This window comes from Aplidium turbinatum, chromosome 5 (assembly GCF_918807975.1).
Source record: "Aplidium turbinatum chromosome 5, kaAplTurb1.1, whole genome shotgun sequence".
Classification (NCBI taxonomy): domain Eukaryota; kingdom Metazoa; phylum Chordata; class Ascidiacea; order Aplousobranchia; family Polyclinidae; genus Aplidium; species Aplidium turbinatum.
The window spans coordinates 17852679-17876042 of NC_137476.1; the positions used below are offsets into that span (position 1 = coordinate 17852679).

The 23364-nt window shown below is 38.3% G+C and overlaps 2 protein-coding genes across 4 annotated transcripts in view; one reads left to right on the forward strand and one right to left on the reverse strand.

Annotated features, from left to right (window-relative positions):
• Positions 1 to 23364, reverse strand: part of LOC145770852 (long-chain fatty acid transport protein 4-like) — a 106744-nt gene that overhangs the window by 68752 nt on the left and 14628 nt on the right. The gene's annotated exons all lie outside the window — the stretch shown is intronic.
• LOC145770110 (uncharacterized) lies at positions 1424 to 23141 on the forward strand. The gene is made up of 2 exons (XM_082581695.1): positions 1424 to 1586; positions 22501 to 23141. Exons 1-2 carry the CDS (start codon positions 1424 to 1426, stop codon positions 23139 to 23141), a joined length of 804 nt encoding a protein of 267 aa, XP_082437821.1.

A 23364-nucleotide genomic window follows, 5' to 3' on the forward strand; every position in this document is an offset into this window, starting at 1 on the left:
TGTTCTTGCATTCTGTGCTTTGTTGAAGGTGATACTGAAGTACTTTACTACTGTAACTTTTTCTCTGACAGGTTTTGATGAAGCTTGGTAGTGGCATAAAACATAGACCAGCTCGTATATTTTCATATAGATGAAGGGTAGTTGTTAAAAATACTAATATATAGCTTGCATGAATGAACAGTACACCGTACAATAACCAACTAGCAGACACTTTTCAAAACCTTAATGTGTTGCAATAATTAATTGCACAATTACAGAGATAGAACACTCACAAGGAATTACTTTTTTAGGAAGCTGGAAAAAAAGCTAACTATTCTCTTTTCTAATGAAGATCGCATTCCTAAAACAGAATTGAAGTTTCTCCTCTCCCAACGTTATCGTGGAGTAGAAGCATCATTATACCAAATTGGGCCTCTTGACAAAAGTACATCAAAAAAACGCTTCAAAAGAGAGTTTACAAAAAGGTGAGTTCTTACATATCTTTTCAAAAGGTTTTGTCTAGTAATTTTCTATGAAATGTATCAAACTTTTGTTCGATCACAGGCTTGTATAAGAATATTCTTTGATAACAGGGTCATGCAGGCACAGGTCCCATGTTGTGTACTGGGGTTGGTCAGTTGTTGTCATTGACTTGGCTCTTCTAACAACATTTGTTGATTGGAGCCATTATGAAAAAGAGAATTGGGTTACTGCCAATTCTACAACCCCACTTCACCATTGCAGATGTAGTGCAACCAACTCTAAATAGTAGGTGGGTTAAGGATTTTTCCTTTTCCTAAAGCATTTCCTCGTAGGAAAGTGATTCAATTCAGATGTTCTGATTTCTATGTCTGTAAAGGCGGGCTCGTGCTTTCACTAAAGCTAGTCGTGCTATGTCGAGAAGATTTTTCTTGACTATCACTGATTTTTGCTGCCATTTGTCCGAAAGAGTAATATGTTTGGCATATGTTGTTTTTCGTTGTGACAGTCAGAAATAAAAACAAACTGAACTGATTTACATGGATTATTTTGTGTTATTTACATTTATCATTCACACAAAAAACTTGTTTTTCAAGAACCTCAAACAACTGTGAGTAGATGATTTCGCTGCAGCAAAGAAGTCACAAGTGATAGAGGAAGAGAACTGGAAAAAAACAGCAGTTTTCTGCAGCAATTGATGAAGAAAATGACTCTCCTTTCGAACCAGCTGCACCTGGTACATCTGAATGTGACAACGCCCTGGTATCCAGTATCCCGGTATCCTGCTCTGCGATCTTTTGCTGTGAACATGTAAGAAAATATTTGCAAAGACAGTAACTCTGGTGATGTTTCTGCCTGCACTTTTACCCGACCAAAATTAAATTTTGATGCCAACTCACTGTGCTCTTTAATTGATTGGGACAATGCCACGCTTACTGAGTCTATCCTTACTTCACACTTGACCATGGATGAACTAAAGGGTTTGAAAAACACAAAGTTTGAATGCCCTCATTTTCCTGCCCAAACTCAGGCTGTGGATCGCCTCATTCGGGAAGTCACTAATGCCTTTAGAAGTGTTGCTGGCCATCAACGACGGGATGGTTTCATTCGGGCAAAAATTGCTTCGCGTAGGGTCTTGCCGAAAGCAGACACAAAATCTGACTTTCTTTCATTGACTGCAGTATAATGTTTTGATATCCACCAAATTATTCAAGTTTTCGAACATGACTGAGTTCACTTTTAGATAAGTCAAATAGTAACTACACTAAACAAAGTGCAAAAATCTCGATCTGGAATACGAGCAAATGATTGCTGGATAGTGGATATGCACCGCCAACAAAGCATAGGAAGTACAGAGATGCAGACGAAAGGCTGTTAACTTTGGTGAATCGCTTCATCAGGAGAAGTGGCGGCTCCAGTCAAACAATGTGGGAGTTTTGAAGAGTAGGCTAAGCCACAACTTCCACATGGGATCTTAACTTTTCAAATTCCCTTTTGTATGTTTATTGTGTTTTTTAGGTCACAAGTTATGTTATTATTTTCAGTGTTTAATTGCGCATTTTCCATAATTATTAATCGTTTAAATGAAAATCTTCATCTTTAAACATTGTGTACAGTCAAACTGGCAAATGCGCGGTCGGACAGTTTTTACGATAATGCGCGTCCATTAATTTAAAGCATAAAAAAAACTATCAACTGACGATTCAATTCGATAACATCAAACCTCTATCTTTACACTCTGACTACAAAAAAAATAATACCTATATCACTTGCAAGTTAAGAGTAATCAAGCATTGATTTCAACCACCTAATTTTCGCGCAAAATCAACTTTCCGACCGGTTTGGCGAACTTTGATCTTCCGCTTTGCAAGGCAACGTGTTAGAGTTACTTTGCACTTTAGTCCAACGTAGAGTGGTTTCACTTTAACCTAAATGAAAAAATTTCTACTTTCTGGCTTTCATTCCCAATTAAAATCAGCGCATTCAAAAAGGTTTTCCAGAATTTCGTTATTGCGCGGTGACGGGGGTTTCTGCGGTAAACAACTTTACCTCGGTTCCTACTTTTTTCTCCGCTATTCTCTTTTAAATACCGGCGCGCGTATCTTACTCCTCGATTGAGGAGTTGGAATTATGTAATTCATTATGTGGTGTGGTGCTCTATATCGATTGCTGTGGTGCTCTACATCGATTAAGAAAGTACGTAATTCCCAGACATTAAGAGCAGTTTACTATGCTCTAGTTCACTCCCACCTAATGTATGGTATTATCTGTTGGGGTCGTGCGTCTAAAACGGAACTGTATCCTTTAAATCTGATACACAATAGCATCATTCGCTGTTTAAACTTCACCAAGATTAAGGACAAAATTCCCACCAAATCTCTTTTCAATAAAAGCAACTTGCTACAAATCGAAGACATGTTTTTAATAGAAGCATGTAAGTTTGTTTATAAAAGCAATAAAGGACATCTACCAGCAATTTTGTTTGAGTACTTTCGTCCTAGTAATGAAACTCATAACTATAATAGGCTACCAGAGGTGCTAAGAAAGGTATGCTTTTTAAACCAAGAATGCATACAAAGCTTGGCCAAAGCTCAATTAAATTTCTTGGAACAAATTACCAAAACAGCTAAGAAAAGTTCAAACAATTAGCATGTTTTCTAAAAAATTAAAACTGCATTTAATGTCTGAGTGTAAGTAATTGGTATAGTGCCATCAAACTGTTTCTACTTATTCTCACTGTATCTCACTAATTACTGTATATTCGCTTTTGTCTTACCAGTGTGCTGTGTTGTGTGTTGTATGTATATGCCATTTTGTATTTCTGCATCATTTCTTGTATTCCTGTTTTTATATTGTACTGTTTAATTTCGCATGTGTATTGTTTTTTATGTTGTATATATATAATACATATTTGCGTTCAACTCCGACACAGTTTCATGTTAAATAAGCTATGACACCACACGGGTGTGGCAAACTTGATGACCAGTTCGGTCCTTCTGCCACTCCTATCATCATCAGCAAACAACCTAGCTCACTTTGTAATCTTGCATTGTTTTTTGTTTTGTTTTTTTCGCATATGCTGGTGATGCAAAATAAAAGAACTTCTTCTCTTATGATGCAACCGAAGGCTTTATCACATGGCTCAGTTGAATAAGCGAAAACACTAAAAAGAATGTGATTTTCTTTTTAAAAGGTCAGAATGAGTTACTTCTGTATTTGCGTTATCACATATAATAAAACATTGGATCAACGTTCAAATACTAAGTCTACGTCTTGTATTTCCGATTGACAGAAAATAGTCGAGTGGAGCAAGAAGCTTCTTTGCAATGACTGAAATCGATTGGCGTGCATAGGCTACATATTTTTTTTGACATTTTGACTGAATTAACTATTTATTTTTTCGGACATTTTCATCGAATTGACTATATATTTTTATCGAACATTTTGCTAAAAAATCGGTCAATGACCGAAAAAAAACCCAGTTTCTTGAAAAATGCAGTTTTCCTAATACTTCTAATTTTGATTTACTTTTGTGTTATTTTCTATTTTTGTTTATATTCTTGTAGAAGTTTAGCAACTAACACTCTGACTCCATTTTGTTTTTGAAATATTCATAGTGTTATTTCTTGATTTCAATGTATTATAATTGTCTTTAGTGGCTGGTAAAGTTTATTGCTCAATTGTACTGTACTTTTTGGTTAATTAACTGCTATCGCAAATAAAGATTTTTATTAGAAATAAGGGTATCTGCTTGACTCGAAGACTCATGGTCTCTTCGCAGATCCCCGTTGCTGGGTATTCTTACTATTACTGCTGTATTTTTGTTTACTGTTTGTACCTACAACGAAATAATCCAATCATAATGAGATAACGGTAATAAAACTTCTGTGTTAAAGAAACATACTTTTTTGCAAAACTAGTAAATGTCAGATCTAGAGTTAAAACGCGTGTGGCAATAAGTGGCAGATTTATTCGCTGTCGTTTAAAGACGTAATTCACTAGTTTTATAATGGCCCGCGCATTTGAAAATGCGTGCGCGCATTAGGCCAACGCGCATTAATAAAAAGTGCAAGAATGCGCGTCTGCGCGAGTAATAGCGATAATTACCGTGACGCGAAACCACAAGTCGCAGGTTTGCGATTTTTTGCATGATCATAGAGCAGCATTAGACGAACATTACTGAACAAAGACAAGACAAATTTTCCACTTATTAAATGATCTAGAATAAAGTTTTTAAACCTCCGTGCATTTGCCTGTTTGACTATACCTTTTCAAACAAAAGAGCTTGTTAAGTGGGTTCTTTGCTGTACTTGCATAGTCAGACACTACACAGTACAAACCAAAATTTTTATCACCCGCTTAAATATAGGCTATGGCAGGGCTTTTCAAACTGGGGGTTGCAATCCCTAAAGGAGTCGCAGAAAGTATACCAATTGCATAAGGTACTGAATATTAACACTTCTATGCAAAATGCTGTGACCGTTATTAACTTTATTAATAGTCGCCCAATCTAAGTTAAAAGCCCTTTTTACTGCATCGTGAAGTGAGGTGGCTTTCAAAAGTCAAAGCTTTAAAATGGCTAGCCAACTAACGTTGAAAACTAAAATCGTGACTTTTCCAACAGAATAAAATTCATTCTTGGTCCACCATTTTCTCAATAACATCTAGATTTTGAAATTATGTCAAATGTCAGATTTGCTTGAAAAACTAAACGAATTTAATTTGTCCTTCCTAGGAGAAACCATCAATATTTTGCATTGAAATCTAAAATTGATGCGTTCATCAAAAAGTTGAACATCTGAAAACCAAAATTTCAAAATGATTTATCTGAAATGTTCTCACTTCAATATTCTAAGCTAAACAAAATTGAAACCGTCTTGAGACCACCTTTAACTAATATTGAGCCACGGGTGGACTTGCTTCGTAGCAGACGGCAGTCACACCCATCACACTGAATAAATGTGTTTGCGTTTTTGTTTTGTTTCCAGTAGGCTACCCATACGCTTCGTTGTGATGCCGGTAAATAGCTTTTCGTTTTCGTTTCATCTAAATTCTAAGCTTTGCAATAAATATGACAAATGTATATTTCACACTGTTCGTCGTTTTAATCGTAAGGGGCTGCGAAACATTTTAGGAGATTAAAAGGGGTAGCGAGCAAAAAAAAATTTGGGAAGCCCTGAGCTACGGTATATTTTTTACACCTTGTTTAGTGTAGTTGTTACTTGACTTGAATAACACTGGTCTACACGATTTTTGCGCCATGAACTTTGAAAACTGATTTCTATGAGTAATTTTGGGGTGCTGAATCTGAAACCAGTTTTAACGTCGATTGTCATGTTTAATCACTTTGTCTTGATAATTAAATTCTTCGCCATTTGAGAAGTATAGCTACGGTTTAGAAGGCTTTTTAAAATTTCAGCGAAGTCACTTTAAAAGGCTTTCATCAGACCAACGACGTGCGCTTGAAAAGTCAAAACGCCGTGTAGCTGCTCAATACGCCGCATAACTAATTAACTTCCACCGAACGAGGTCGTGTGACTTCTTACGTCACAATGCTCTGGGCACAAGTCGGAAAACTTCTACACTAACGGCAACGCTACTATTTTCTGCTGTGCAAAGTTTCACTAGGCTTTTTTCTTTAACTTTATTTAATTATTTTTGCGTGTCGTGTGAGCGAAAGTGAATTTTCCCTGGGCCTTTTCTTTCTTACTGTAATACCAAAACTAAACAAATTTTGATGCATCTTGCTGTAATAGCCTACTCGTATTTTAATCTAATTTTGTAACCAACCTTGCCTTATCAATAATTACGGAGATCAAAGCCAGACATTTTGACGTAAAACTTGAACAGAGTTGCTCCGATTAGTGTAGAAGTATGAAAGTTTTTCACATGTAGAAAACAGCCTAGTTTCCGACCAGATGTTCAGAAAGGTACTACGACAGTTTACCGAACAACAGTTTATCGAACGACAGTTTATCGAACGACAGTTTATCGAACGACAGTTTATCAAAACGACAGTTTATCGAACGACAATTAATCAAACGACAGTTTATCAAAACGACAGTTAATCAAACGGGAAAGACAATTTATCGATCGACAGTTAATCGAAAACCTAACCCCTAACCTAAACCTTAACCCCTAACCCTAACCCTAACCACTAACCACTAACCACAACCCCTAACCACAACCACAACCCCATTGCATATGTGCTTCGTCTTTCGATGAACAGTCGTTTCGATGAACTGTCGTTTCGATGAATGGTCGTTCGATGAATTGTCGTTCGATGAACTGTCTTTCGATGAACTGTCGTTCGATGAACTGTCGTTCGATGAACTGTCGTTCGATAAATTGTCACGTCACGGTTCAGAAATACAGATGAAAAAACCACTATATTTATGGAAAGGAGTTCTATTCCAGAACGTTTTGAACACTGCGGGAAAATACTTTGGTCGAAGTTCTAACGCCTGCCATCACACATTTCGCCACACACGTTTCATGCTATTTGACACGAGTTTCTTTTATAGATAAAATAACCGAAGAAGGCTACTTTTAGTTGTCAACGTGTTTGCAAGTTTGTATTTATGTCTGACTTATGCACTTGTTGTTCCAAGATTGCAGAAATGTTTTGCAATATGAATAAAGAATAGTAGACAGATAAACACGGTTGCAACCAACTTGCAACTCGACTTCCTTCAATACACTAAAAGAGTTTCTGTGATTACGTAATGGGCGATTTTGCACATTCACAAATACACACAACCCAGCTAGCAAAACCCGTCATTTTTACATTGATTCAACGTCTGCAGACGTTGAATCACAATGCATGACATGTATGTATAAACAAGTTTGCTGGCTGGGAAGTCTGGACATCTGCAGGAAATTTGTCTCGCACCAGGCGAGATGCCATCCTTTGAAAGATTTAACAATGATGGATTTAACATGCAGCCAGTGCATGATGACGAAAACAAATTTAAGATTTTCTTTCCATTATATAACTTAAAGCAGGTGATTGATACAGGAGACAATAATCGCAGAAGCACACAATAAAGCAGGTAAACTTCAGGCTCATAGCGTTTCGTAGCCTAACGTCGCAAAGCATTCTCAATTTTTAACATGTTCAATTTAATAGTGGTAAGCAAAAGCATGCTTGATAAAATGCGCCTACAACGTTTTCACTTTTCAACAATAAAATTTTATAGATAAGCCCGTTTAAGTACATGTAACATGTACCATGTTTTTAACTAACAAATTTATATTTTATCATTTGACCGAAATTTATCATTATTGCAAAATGCATTTCAATGCTGCAAATTCAAAACCTAACGTTCTCACAGAACATAAGTCAAGCTTCCTGTTAACAAACGCCACTCACACAGAATTTAGCTCAACACATCTGTATTTCTAATGCGACATAACTATGAAACCGGTATAGCTTTTCCCTTGATTCTTACGATAGCTATTATTGATGAAAAGGGTCTACCGGTATATTTTGAAGTAAGCGGGGAATTGAAAAAGACAGACATTCGAAAATAGACTTGCAAAGAGAACGGACTGAACTTTAGAACAAGAAGGTTAAATTCATGACTGGGGAATGTCGCTCTTCTGACACCGGTCGCAATAAATTATATTGATTAGAGATATTTTTCAATTCCCAAATAGCAAATTTCTAACACTGATTAATAAAAAATGTTTAATCCTATTTAATTCGTTTGTTTTTTGTAGGAAGTCATACCCCTAGTCTAGACAGCCAGAAGCCTAAATTATCATTTTTTAATTAGAGACTTAGAGTCTCTCTATATTCTTTTAAATTATCCTTTTTATTTTTATTAACAAAATTTACGACAATTAGACAGCCAAACCCTACGCTGGGGACTAAGTTAGGCAGAACCCTACACTGGGGCTGTAGAGTTAGCAAATCCCTACATACATAAGGAACAACGCATCAATACATTCTTTTCTCGACGAGACAGTGATAACGTTTGTGAGTTTGCACAAGCGGTTCGGTCGATGAGCTACTACCTGCAAACATAGGCGCCTAACTATTTTTTTGGCCGTGGGGGGCGAAAGCGTGTTTCATCAGCAGCAACGTAAATTCAGCGAAATGTCACGCAGATGGATGACGTAATTACAGTATGTCGTCACACTAGGATTGCTTTTATTGCCACACTCGGAGTTTTTGCTACGTTGGACCTACCGTTAATTATTATAAACAAAACTCGACTAAAACACATGCTATGCGTCTGCGTTGGCTAGCGGTTGATGGACTGCGACTCTTTAAGCTAAGCACAGCATAAAGTTTAGCAACGACCTAGATTTATTAGCATGAAACAAAAGACGAAAAGGTTTACTAAAAGGTGTACTGTAAATGGAATGAAAATACTAACTTGATGATACGCTTGAAAATATACTTGTTGAAAGTAAAATCATTCATGTTTACATCAATTCAACAGCACGTCACCTTGAATAAATTTAAAAGTTTCTGACATCCGTAAACAGCCCTTGAAAAATAGTTACGGAGAGACGTTTGATTAAGTTTTCGACTTGACATTGCTCCCTTTTCACTACAATATCGCAACTTATCGCTGACCAGCTGCTGACCTGCTTTCAAGTTTCAATATGTTGTAATAACGCCCGTTTTCGTGTTGCAGATGAAACAAAAAATGCGCATATTCCCTGCCTTTGATCGGGTTTCTATGGCAACGGTCATGTGTGCGCCAGCCGCCATGCAGTTTGCGCGAGTCCGTTGTTGTGTTGATTATGCCGCGTGTGCGCAATGCGTTTGTACCAGCCCTTGTTACGTTGGTTAGTGGCATGGCGCCCTCTTTTATAGCTCGCCGTGGTTAGTGGTTACCTCGGGCCGAGACTTCAAGTTCATTTTCACAGCAAGCGATTCACTGCCGCGACAATTCTCTGCAGAGGTCTCGACTTTCGTAAGCGACATCGAGTCTGTTTGCAAGCGCATTAAGCTGAACGCACGCTGCGTCAACTTAGCAAATTATGTTGTTTTTGGGTGCATTCAACATTTGATGACATTGAATCGACGCAAAATGGTAGATTTTTGCTATGTCTCAGGCACAAAATCAGTTATTTTTACATTGATTCAACGTCTGCAGACGTTAAATCAATGTAAAAATGACAGATTTTTTTGTCTGGGGTGGGATTGTAGCATCGCTACTCGCTCTAGTGATTATTTATCGCAAAGCTGTTGCGGTTTGCATTTAAAAATGTTTTCCTGCTGACGATCGCTAGTTCATCTATTGTTTTATGTATCAATGCAGCATAAAAAGTTGCCCCCACACAGAAATATGCGTGGGGGCCTGGCCCCCACGCCCTAGGCGCCTATGCCTGCAAATATAAGGTCAGGGCCTGGCGATAGCACGGCTTCACTAGATGATTAAGCTCATCAGGAAGTTGAAACGACCTCTCATGTTGAAGTACCACCAACAATCGAAAGACCTGTGTCTGAAGTTGCAATGTTGTACGAAGGGGCTTGTTTGCCATCTCGGCACACCTTAAACGCTGTAACATTACGCTGCACTCGCTGCAGGTCTTAAAACTCGTCTTCTTTTCCGGCAGGCATCGTGACTAGGGTGGATCAAAAAAAACGAATTTTTGAGTTTAGCTTAGTGCATCTGCCAAAAGATGCAGTTTGGGCTATCTTTTACATTGGTACTTGAAAAAACATTTTTTGACCCCGTTTGACCCCTATCCAAGAGCGCTCTAGTGGCCGCCGAGCCAAAATTCCTTAAATTGGCTATAATTTTTTTTCTAGTGGGTGTAGGCTAATGATTTTGGTGTCTAACCCCACTAAATCAAGTCTTAGGAAGTCACTTCTGCAGTCTAAAATGATGCATGGGCAGCCAAAATTGCATAATGACATTTTTGCTCTAAAAAAGGCATTTTATGGGAAAGAAACCAGCATTTTTAGATATTTCGGGCAGTTTTATGGATGAATTACTAAAAAAAGTGTAACCTAGGTAAAACACACTAGGATGTGACCATTTGTGTGCAAACTGGCCTCTAGTACAACAAGGTGGTTGAGGTGATATGAGGTTCAATAGACTACAGAAGCATATGTTAGTGCAGCTGCATGTTGCATATATATTTATTTGATAGTGTAAACTTAACTATTGCATTTATTACAGCTTTAGATATTGTTTATTTCAATGTTTGTAAATATCTAATCACACTTAACTTAATCGAGTTTATATGATGTTTAATAGAGGCAAAACTTGCATTTGGCTTCTGAATAAGCATCCCATTGAACATATCCTGGGTAGTGTGCAACTGTGCACACAACCCCCCTTGTTTTTTACTTTTTTTGTACTGTTGACTTGTAGATTTGTGAGGTTGTTCCACTAATCAAGAATCTTTGCTGGTCCAAAAATCAGTAGAATTGGGGCACGTTTATGTGGGCCACCATCCCATTCAAAATTTTAGGTTTGCCATTATGTAAATATTGAATTACCAGTATTTTCACGCTTCTCAGCAGAATTTGTATGTTTCAACAAAATAATATGCATAAAACTTTTGCCTGTTCCACTAACTATCGTACAGAGAATTAAAAGAATATGCTTGTCTATACGAGTTGTCTGTGAATTCACATTTTTTACGCGTTGGAATAGCTAAAAATACAACTCCAGTGAGCGGAAGTGGTCTAAAATTCTAACTTCGCACTGGAAATAGATCAAATACACATAGAAAGTTACCAATAGGCTAGTAAGTTTGCTACATGAAAGCCTGGTATTGAATCTGTATGTATACAATAACCCTAACACATTTTGTCACAGAAGGCAATGTGATCGACTAGTCTAATCTGTGCAAGAGGATATTAGTTTTTTCTCTTTCTCAAATTAGGTGTGTCTTTTCAGTTAGCTTCCACTAGGCTATTTGTAAAGTGTTTTGATAGTGTTCCTCGTTTCTGGCACTATGTAGATAATAATCGGTGCTCAGTTTAACTCCATGTTCAGCCACATTGTAAACAGCTTTCTGGTACGACTCTGATTCAGACCATTTCTCTACTGATAAAGGAAGAAAATCATCATTTATCTCTAAAACAGAGAAAAAGAACCGAGAGTCCTTTGTGATAAAATCTGTCAGTTTTGATTCCAGATTGATTTCTGATGGAAAACGTGGTTTCCTGTAGCTAGCCAATGCCAAACCGATCTGCTGGTGTAAAAACAGGATCTCTAGGTTTTACATGTATAAGTTCATCAGCCATCTGATGTTTTCCTCTTCCTGAACTTCAGAGCTGAGCAGTGCCAGTCCAGTGGTACCATCTCAGCAGAGAGGTACCAAAATTGACGTTTGAAGCTACGTTCAGCAGCATCTGATATCAACTTATGCACTGCTCCATATCTGAGAATGTTCTTGTACATAGTCAAACAGTTCCAAAGAGCATCTACAGCAACACTACAACGAAACCAATATATACAGTAGACGAGTGAAATAAAATTCATGAGATCTTTCAGTTTAGCCACTTGTGAAACTGATGTGATAGTTCCCTTAGGTAACTTAGCTATTTGATTTTCCAGTAGCACCAATTGATAGGAATGAATCAATTTGGCCATCCATCTGGCCTTGTGTGTGGCCCCAGAACGGTAGAATTTCACATTTTGTAGACCAGGACTGATATAAGCAATGCACAAGTTCATAAGTTATTTATAGTTGCCTCAAATGAACTTGTATTTGCGTATTTTGCACTTGCAAGTTGAGCAACGTCATCTTTGAGGTTCTGAATGATATCATGTGTTGTTATTAAAAAGCTGTTGATATCCAGTGTACTTAACAGTTGGCCACTGTGGAATAGGATCCCAGTTCTTGCGGAGTCTCATGAAGATGCTCCTTTCTGGTTATTTTGAAACCTCTAGCTTTAAATCTTCAAAGATATGTGACACAACGATTTCACCGATGTGATATAAACAACCTGACCAGAGAAGTTCCTTATCTTAAGAGCTACAGTAGAAGCAGTTTTTGCGTTTCTTTTTTAGAGTACTGTTGTCGTTTTTCTGCACTACGGTAAAAAGCCTACTTTCTTTTCTTCTGACTCGTTCGAATGAAATAGAGTCAAATCCGGCTATTGTGGCTGTCCTGTCTGTCATCATTCCTTTTAAGAAAGATATGTCTGCAGGATTTGATATAAGCTCCTCAACAAAACACTAACATATACGGCTACTGACTTCGCCTGAACCCGTTGTCATGCATTTTGTGTCCATTACTGTAATGCTATGGATAATTGAATGCACAAATTAAAGGCAGCATTTTTGCAATTAACTTCATACGATAATTGTTTGCTTTTATATGTTTGCTTCAGTGTATAAATAGCTATACCTTTGGAAGCATTATTTATGAATTTGTTTTTCTTTGCCCTTTTTAAAAAAACACACTAAATTTCCAACTTTTTCAAGCATTTTTGCTGAATAAAGGCTCTGATGTCATTTTGCTAGCCCATAGATGAATTTAGACTGCAGAAATGACTTCCCAAGACTTGATTTAGTGGGGTTAGACACCAAAACCACAAGCCTGCACCCACTAGAAAAAAAATTATAGCAAATTTAAGGAATTTTGCCTCGGCGGTCACTAGAGAGCTCTTGGATAGGGGTCAAACGGGGTCAAAAAATGTTTTTTCAAGTACCAATGTAAAAGATAGCCCAAACTGCATCTTTTGGCAGATGCACTAAGCTGAACCTAAAAATTCGTTTTTTTTGATCCACCCTAATCGTGACCTACAGGGAGCTTCTTCTCGGCGGCCAAATCTGTGTGCTTGGAGGCCAAAATACAAATAACAATAGCACAAGTAAATAGAATTAAACTTGCTACAATGCTAAAATGATCACTTAGCGTTGTTGAAGTCTGAACGACGTCCTGCTATAAAATCGTTGTACCACGCAATAAATTATCGAAATTGTAATCCGGTATTGCCGGCCGGACTATCTAATGACACTAAATTATTTCAACTGCATACCGCCTTTCATAAAACCTGATCATGGCATTTATACCGTTATGATGCCACCATTTAGGGTGTGAAGTCACTAACACACAGCAGAAACAGTTCTCCTCAACGATTCTATGTCCGACAACACTGAATCTACATAAAAACGACAATATTGCCAGCCGATGAAAATTAGCACTTCAGATAAACACTTTGTTAAAGTAAACGCCGGGAATTACAGTCGCAGCTGGATATTTTCTATACAATAGCAAATATTTCCGCACAATACAATCAGGGATATCTAAACTAGGGGATACGAAGGCTTTTATTACGCCTGACAATAGAAGGGCTTTTGTTTATCGTAATTAATCTGCGTTTATCGTAAAATGACAATTGGCACCGATAGTAGTTTAATAAATCTTGTTATGATAACTTGAATTGCGCTATTAGAATCAGGCCTGGATATTCACAGCATGCTCATGGTTGCTTGTTAATTCAACTACCCATATACTTCCGTTACATCCAGCCTGCTGCAAAGGCTTTGTTAAAAAAAAACAGCTTACTGGTAACTTTTCAACTGTGTTTGTAAACAAGTATTCTTTAACTATGCTCTACGTAACATTTGCTAACTGTCCTCTGTAGCTCATTGTACCAGCTGCACTACAAAACTTTCTACGATTTTAAAAAGAACCACATGTTTAAAGCACTACAAACTACCGCCCTGGTAGTGTCATGAGAATAAGGCAATCGCTGCGAGCCTTCATATCCCCTTCTCTAGATATCGCTGAATACAATAGTGGTGATTATGACGCTCTGACCTAATTTTACGTCACTCTTTGATACTAGATATTTTTGACAGTTAATCCACGATTATTCTATTGCAAAGTTAAATAATTAGCTAGAAGAAATCGGCGGCCAAGTTGGCCGACTGAGGAGGTAGCAGTGGCCGGCGGCAGCAGTGGCCGAGTGGTTAGCGCGGTAGGCTCGCAGTCGAAAGCCTGCATGTTCGACTCCAGCCTCCCGCACTTGCTGTTGTTTCTCTGGGCAAGAAACTTTACGATAATTGCCTCTACCCAGTGATCGATTTCTAGTAATGGGTAGTACCAAACATAAGTCATAAGTAGAGTAGACGACCGGAAACAGACATTGCCGTCGGCTGCAGCGTGGGTCAGGCGTATACCGATGCATACCGCTCAAGTCCGCTTTCTCGCAATGCAGGATAAAGATAACAAACAAACAAAGGTAGCACTGGCGGTCATTCAAGCACTACTTAGCAGCGATGGCCGACGGCTGCTTTGAGGCTTGCGCCGTTGTTTCGTATTATTGTAGTATTGTTTCGTTTTCTTTTATCTGCAGTTCATTTTTCTCTACGGTATTATATCTTCGCTGTGTTTCTTCGTAACTTGCACATTTAGCTCCTAACTGTGTTTGCGTGCTGGTACGTGCCTAACCATTTACGTACTAAACGAGACTGAAGAGATGCTAAAGGAAAAATTCTCGCAGTAGGTTATGCTAGGGGTACAGTCTAAGGGATTTTTTCTTTTGCGATCCTCAGTTTCGTGTTTACAACAGCTCAACCAGCGTGCGATTAAAAACTTAAGTTTGTGACTCTGATACCACACAACTTGTGCGGTAATTCGCGGCCAAACGCTTATAATCTGACTATTGTGACGTCATATTACTATTCGACAAACAAACGCAGACTTTTTGGTTTTTCGACAAGAAAGAAAAAATCGCAGCCTTGGTCGTGAACGACGTTATTGTTGAGCAGACGTCTGTGGTGTCTAGGCTGCAACACACATTACAACTGCTACTTCCTACAACTGTTTACATTTCTGGTTAAACTTTAAAGAGTTTACTAGTTTTCTGTTACATAACACTATGCCTATGTTCCAGCCAGCTAAACTGGTTCTTTTTACATTGATTTATCGTCTGCAGATGTTGAATCAATTTAAAAAAGACCAGCTTTTCTGACTGGGAAGAGCTTGTACGATCAAATTGGACTTGTTTTCATCTCATCGATCTCTGTGACGTCACAACGCAAACTTTGACCGTTGAAGTTTTTGATTCAAGCGTGCTATTTTTAGCCTAACAGTTGTGTGGTTTTGAAAAAGGAATGTGGCCTACAAAAATAGAGGTATGGTAGAAAAACACGGCTCACATTTATTGTTTGTTTTGAAATCACGTAGGTTTTTTTTAAAGTCTTTTGCGCTGTCTGGTAAAATAATTAATTTGCAATGTTCTTCAACTGAACGAAACCGCACAAATGAAATTACGCACTGCATTTCACAACAGTAGGCTACTTTTATTCAGCAATTTTAAAAAAATTCTCCAAAGTTTTCTGGTTTAAACTTTTGGACATGCTTCCCTCTCAAGCTGAAATAACTTGTCGGCGTCCATTCCTTGGAAGGCCAGTCGCCAACGAATGACATCAAAAGCATTTCATTATTGGGAAGTGTGATTAATCCTTTTTTCTGCTCTTCTGTTTTAATGAAGCCCAGCTGTGCGAAAATTGGTTGTTTGCAGTGCGCTGTCTAACACATAAGATTATGGCCTGGGATTACAGACACTTGTCTTTGTTTTGATCGCTTGCGTCTGTCTCACCTTTGCTTCATTTCGCGTTTGAACATTGCAGACAATTATGCGAAGCAAAAAAGAGACATTGTCTTTTCGCTAACGGGTACAATTATACGATTAAATAAATGAAGTATGCAAACGTGAAGCAAATCCTGATGCTTTTATACGACTTTTAAGTGGTATACGCTTAACCGATGTTTTTACTTAACATTAGATTGGATTTGGTTTGGGATTTCAGGTTTTGATTCAAATAAACGATTGATATGTTTAAGCGGTATACTATTAACCGATTTCGTCTGTATTGAATTAAAATATTTGCTCACATAAAATTGACATGTATCCTGCGTCGCCGTATGTATGCAAACTTAGAATATATTCGAAACCTCAACTATTAGAAAATTCCAATCCCTAGGTTAACAAGTTAAAGGGATACTAAAGAAAAAACCTGACTTGGCGATTTTCCACGTTCTTTCTGTTTAACATGCTACCATAAAACGATTTTCCATAAAATTTTGCCCCATTGCAGTCTGACCACCATTGCGCACGTGCTTTTGTCAGAGCTTTCAAAACGAGATTGGGCTTGAGCAGCGAAGTATGCGACTGTACAGTCTGCGTCACTAGAGACTAGCAATCAGCTGATCTCACAATAATTGTTACTACAGGCGATTTGACTGTAGGGCAATTCCACGTTAAATGTACTCCAGTGGTAATAATAAATATAAAATAATAAACCAGTAATAAAATAAAAAAATAGAACACTGAAAGGTTTTAACTTGTAATGGACACCTTGAACTTCCATGAAAAAAGTTTTTACAAGTTTTAACCTTGGAAAATATGTGTTTTTGGTGCATCTACTGAGGTACCTTGAAGAAACAAAAAAAGTTTATATTTTAAGTAAAATTTCAAATAACCCTCAATTGGCATAGAACAACATATATTTGTGATCCGATTAGTTTTCTGAACAAAATTACTGTTTTTCTAAAGATTAACATTATGTGAAGTTATGTAAAAATAGTTTTATGGTTTGTTTTTGACAATTTAAAGCAGACCGGAGGACAATGTCTCGTTGGTCACATATTTTCACAAAACATTTTTTCTTACCAAATTGTCTAATCCCTCAAATGCCATACTCCAGGTTAATTAAAGACTCCAACAGTACTGTACAGACATCTTTTACAATTTAAAGAAAATTAACTGTGTATCTATATTTTAGTAAAAAAACGTTTTGTCCCGTTAATCACGCTGTCCCGTTAGTCACAATATGTCCGGTTAGTAACAAAATCTCATGCCATAAGAAAGTATCTATTTTAACCACTTCCGCTCGGCGGTCGGCTACAGCCGACAGTTTTTTCCGTGCCAATTCATCGGACGTCGGCAACTGCCGACAGATTTTTCTTGGTTTGACAGCGGTAGTCTGTTTTTGCCGTCCTTTGCTAGCAGTTGAAAGGGGAATCACCTAATGGTTCTGTTATCTTGAGGCAATGATTCAGCTGTAATAAATCAATGTTATAGCGGAATTTTGTTTGTGAGAAATTTGCCTGTGACGTAAGCTTTCTGAGCTACTGTAGCCTACTGTTTCAGCAGACTCAGCAGATTTGCTGTTCGCATGAGCGACTTGAAGGTATTCCAGTGGTTTGGTTAGCTGTAGAGGTGGCAACGCAAATCTTTTGTTGTAAACCAAAGTATTTTTCCACAGGGGCGGGTTTAGTCTGATAGAGGGCCCGGGGCACTTTTAGATCGGGGGGGCCCCCCCTTGCAAAAAATATTAAAAACTATCTCTACGTCTACAGTAGCATTAATCCAGCACTGCACTGCACTACACAGCATTTTGCAGAAACTTCAAAGGCTGAAAGAAAAAAATATACCACAAAATCACATTTTTTCACGTCTGGGGGCCTTTTAAAAGGGGAGCCCGGGGCACCTGCACCTGGATGGCACCTGCACATGTTCAAGACAGCAAATGGTGTGATGGCAATGGTGTGGACAGGTGCGGATTTAGGGGGGGCAGAGGGTACAGGTGCCCCGGGCCCCTCTTTTGAAGGGCTCTTCGACGAGGAAAAAATGTGGTTTTGTGTTGTTCTTGTTTTCCTTTCAGTCTTTGAAGTTTGTGCAAAATGCTGTGCAGTGCTAGATTAATGCTACTGCAGAGGTAGAGGTGGTTTTTCGCTGCGTTGGTGCAAAAAAAAATTTTGTATGGGGCCCGCCGATCTAAAAGTGCTCCGGGCCCCCCATCAGCTAAATCCGGCCCTAGGTGTGGAAGGACGTAAAGATGCTCTACATGGCATTCATCAGAACTATGTCCAACAAGTAAAACCAACCTCAATGGAAATCCCATCAAAAAACCCACTTGTGTGATTTCGTACAATCAAAGGAAGGGGGGAGTTGATCGTTCAGATCAGCTTTCAGCAACCTGCCGCTCTGTAAGAAAGCACACAAGGTGGTACAAAAAGTTGTTTTTTTATGTAGTGGACATAGCATTGGTGAATTCATTTCTGCTATTCAAAATGCTCCATCAAGAGCACGGACGATTGACTTTGCCAAACTTCAAAGTCATGCTAGCCCTTGAGATGTTGGAATCAGCAGAAATTCCAGAGCACCTAAACCCTGGCCGAAAAAGATCTTTTCCCACCCCTGACCGCCTCAGAGTTGAAGACGGACATTTTTGGCTTTTATTTTTCCAAGTGTTCGTTTATTTCGATGTAAAATCAAATGTCAATCACTGTCAATGTTCGCCTTTATACAAGACAACACTGCTGTTTTTATTTTTGAAAGTGTTCGTTTATTTCGATGTAAAATCAAATGTCAATCACTGAAAATGTTTGCTTTTATACCAGACACCACTGCTGCATTCATTTTACAAAGTTTTTTTTTTATTTTGATGCAAAATTAAATGTCAATCACTGACAAGGTTTGCTTTTATACAAGACACTACTTCTTGTACAAGACAGTCAAAATGCAGAAACGCGAGAAAATAAAGAAAAAAATGCCGTTTACCGCGTCACGATCACGCGCGCTAGGGTGGCCAAAAAAAATTGAAATTTTTTATTTTTGTTTGCACACCCTCTCATTTGAAGAGGATTCATGAAAAAATCACACTGTGAAAATTTGAAGTGAATCCGACAAGAGGAAGTGCTCTCCCACCGACCTCAAAGTTTGGTTTTATTGGCATAATTCGTCAAAATTCCTTGAATATGTGACGTAATTCTTTTTTGACTTATATACATTGCAGTTGCAGCATTTTTGTTTTAACCATTGTTTTACTCTGAATTTATGATACAATAAGTGTTTCCACATGCAGAAAAACATAAATAATGCACAAAATAGATCACATTAACAAGCGTTTGGTATGAAATTAAATGCACTAAACTTTAGCGAAAACCGCATAAAAGTACGTTCACCAGTCACGATCGCAATGCTTCAGGTGACAACACATTGCCCAGAAAAAGCAAACGAAACGTTTGTAAAAAGTCAAGCCATTGATTTTATTTAATGGAGCTGTTGGCATGTTGGCTTTTACTTGCACTTGTTGGAAGCAGCTTTCTGTGGTGCTCGACCACCTGACAGAGGAGCTGGCGCTGCTGTTTATTTTCCGTAAGGACTTCATTGAAGTGAGTAGCTAATTTGACTGCCCAGTGCCCGCTCTGCACAATCATTGACGGCTTTGAGACGACGGCATGCAAGAAGTAGCAGCCTTCAATTAAATGCCTGCTGCACGACAGTGATAGCTCCAGTGTGGATTCTCATATTGCTTGATGTTGTGTCAAAACAAAGTGCAGCTAAATGCTCTGCTACAACTCGTGTATGAATTCCACTACTTTTTGGCCCATTAGTGATCCCGTTCCAATAGGCAGCTTTGGAATGCCAAGCAGTATTTCAACATGCATACCAGAAACTACAATGGCCAAAGAGTCGCGCTTTGTGCCAGTGGCATTAGTCAAATGGTACCATGAAAATGAGCAACAAGTGGAACTGTTGGTTTAAACTTTTTCCGCACTGCAGCTGCCAGGCTTTCACGTGAGGTGTTTTGAGCATTCATGACAGAGGAATGTGACATTGTCAATTCATTTATATCAATTCCAGCTGCAGCAAGATCAGGAGTGATGATCATCATTGCTTGACGACTTGATGTTATAGTTCTGTTCAGTGCTGCATTAAACAGTGGATTATCAATAATGCAGTGTTTTGGTAATGGCTGCTCCTACTGAGTTTTTTTTTGTTTTGCTGTTATTTGGATTTGTGGTGCAAATAGTGGGTCACTGGAAGAATGTTCATCATCTGCTGATCATTTTCAGATGAGAAAGAAGCAGCACTTGATGGTACTGGATCAATGCGATTTCTGTTGCGTCTCTGTTCATCATCTTTGCGCTTTTTATACTTTGCAGCAGCTTTGCAATGCATTGGGTCCTCTGTTGTCATCAGTATCTGTCATGCACCACATTGGTCTATCAAAAACTGGCAGTCTTCTGGTATTGTTGTGCGGCATTCCCAGTTAGCATATGCAATATCAAATAATGCACTTAAGCTCTGGGTGAAGTCAGCTTCTGAGGTCAGCTAGGAAGCTGAATTTCGCCTCCCTTTGTGCTTTGATTTTCCTATATGCTCTTGATGGATATGTTTTAGTTTGGTAACAACGTGAGTTCTTGCAGTGGTAGCGATATTAGCTTTCACCCACAAGAACTGCACTGCAAGCAAGTGGCAGTGTAACCTTATTGATCTTCATCTCGTAGTAGAGGTGGTGAAAAACCACACCCCATACAGGCAGCTGACATGGCCCCTCAAGAGAGTCAACACTAGAGAGTGGGTGTCCATTTGTTGACTGTCTTGAGGGGCCATGTCAGCTGCCTGTATGGGGTGTGGTTCTTCGCCGTCTCTACTACGAGATGAAGATCAATAAGATTACACTGCCACTTGCGTGCAGTACAGTTGCAGATGAAGTAATATTAACTACTACCATCTATGCCACTTTTTGGTTTGCAGCACCTTCATCAATATCTGCCCCTACAAATGACCTAGCAATGTTACAGCTCACAGAGGATTATAAAGAGTTTGACAATGCAATTTCTCAAGTGGCAGAAAAAAGTTGAGGTTGCGCTTGTGGTACATCAGTAAGGATCTTGCTGCACTACCTTTATTCAATGATAATAACACAGATGATGAAAAGAAAGCAATCGTTAATGCTCTTAAGAAAGACCCATTTCCCGAAGATGTTCGTCGATCATCGTGTTGCCCCAAACAAAATTGTCAAGTTTCAACGTCTCTCTTTGGCACAGTTTGTAACACAGCATTCCCTTAACCTTTTCGAGTCACTGCTTCTGTCGACACATGGCGTGATTGTGATGATTATAAAGAAGCCTGCAAAGTTTGGCGTCATCTCAAAGCCTATTGTGCAGAGCGGGCACTGGGCAGTCAAATTAGCTACTGACTTCAATGAAGTTCTTACAAAAAATGAATAACAGCGCCAGCTTCTCTATCAAGTGGTTGAACACCACAGAAAGCTGCTTCCAACAAGTGCAATAAAGTCAACCAATGGCTTGACTCTTTACAAACATTTCTCTTGCAATTTCTGGGCAATGTGTTGTCACCTAAAGCGTTGCGATCGTGACTAGTGAACGTACTTTTATGCGGTTTTCGCTAAAGTTTAGTGCATTTAATTTCATACCAAACGCTTGTTAATGTGATCTATTTTGTGCATTATTTATGTTTTTCTGCATGTGGAAACACTTATTGTATCATAAATTCAGAGTAAAACAATGGTTAAAACAAAAATGCTGCAACTGCAATGTAGATAAATCAAAAAAGAATTACGTCACATATTCAAGGAATTTTGACGGATTATGCCAATAAAACCAAACTTTGAGGTCGGTAGGAGAGCACTTCCTCTTGTCGGATTCACTTCAAATTTTCACACTGTCATTTTTTCATGAATCCTCCTCAAATGAGAGGGTGTGCAAACAAAAATAAAAAATTTCAATTTTTTTTGGCCACCCTAACGCGCGCGAATGCCGATGGGAAGTGGTTAATACAATTTGGGTATATATTTATATGATGTTGAAAGACACTTTTATTTCATGACAATGTTGATGTTTTATCTCATTTTCTGTATGGTTATGAAACATAGGGCTGCTTACCTACTGTATATGGAATTTAGCGGGTGCTGGTCCAATGGTACCAAATTGGTAATACCAATTCTTTTTTTGATTTAAGGAAGCTTTGTAATATGAAATGCAAGTTATTGTTCATGCTAGTCCTTTAACAAAACAAAAACGAATGTATACATAGCTTGTTTATACAGATAATAATAAATTACTTGTATAATGTATACATATTGAATTATAATTGCTCTGGCTGTCCAAGTGGCAAACAGACACACTATTTCATCCTCTAATGCTTCCTCAAGTCTACCACATGCTCATAAAGATTGCTCATAAAAATACACCTTTTAAGAGCTTGGGGAGTGTGCTAGATAATTAATCATGCACTGGTAGAGCTTGAAAATAGACAACCACAACCATCTTTTGTATGATTATTATTAGTTAAGCAGATATACCGCATTGCATTAGCTACAGCATTCCCCAAATTGTTGAAGCTTACAGAAAAAGAAAAACAATTAAAACCGAATGCCATGGTTACGTATACCAGACCTAAAACCATTGGAAATCAGCTGACCAATTATAAAAAGTTGTCGAAGGATACAGTACAGTCGGAACTATGCGGGTCTTCTAGACCCTGCCGACACTGCGCCCTTTGTGGGAATTTCGGCACACATAACATTTCTATGATCCAACACACTAATGTTTTGAACACCCCCCATAAAGTTTTTAAACTCAAGCAACAATTAGATTGTAGTAACTATGGTATTTACGTAGCAACCTGTAACGTATGTAAAGAACAGTACGTCGGCCAAACTGTGAATAAATTTTCCGTTCGTTGGACAGGCCACCGTAATATCTGGAATAAATTTGACCTCTCTAAAAATAATGACAGTGCAGCTTTACTTAAGCATTTCGCCAATTTCCATGATCTGAGCAATAAACCGCTTCTGTCCAACTGTTTCAGTGTTACTTTTCTTGAACAACCTAGTTTAGACCGCCTTGACGCTTGTGAAGACAAATGGCTTCACAAGATCAAAGCCACCATTAACATTCAATCCATGATTTTACCTGCAGTGAAATAATTTGTCTATTTTCTACCAATTATTTATTCACTTTTGACCTAGTGTTGACTCCACTACTATGCACATTCCCGTGGCATTCACGCCTTTGTTTTATTCTTATTACGTCATAGTGCGTATATTTTTGTTTTCTTTGCACGAACCGTAACTTGTTTCATTCTAGACTGACGATGTGAGGGCTGCGGCCTCTCATGAAATCGATTTCTATTAAAATATTCAGACTGTT

Coding starts and splice junctions, on each gene's coding strand:
- LOC145770110 (XM_082581695.1), top strand. CDS start 1,424: ATGGATGAACTAAAGGGTTTGAAAAACACAAAGTTTGAATGCCCTCAT. Junction 1,587..22,500: donor TCGGGCAAAAATTGCTTCGC/GTAGGGTCTTGC, acceptor GATTATTATTAG/TTAAGCAGATATACCGCATT.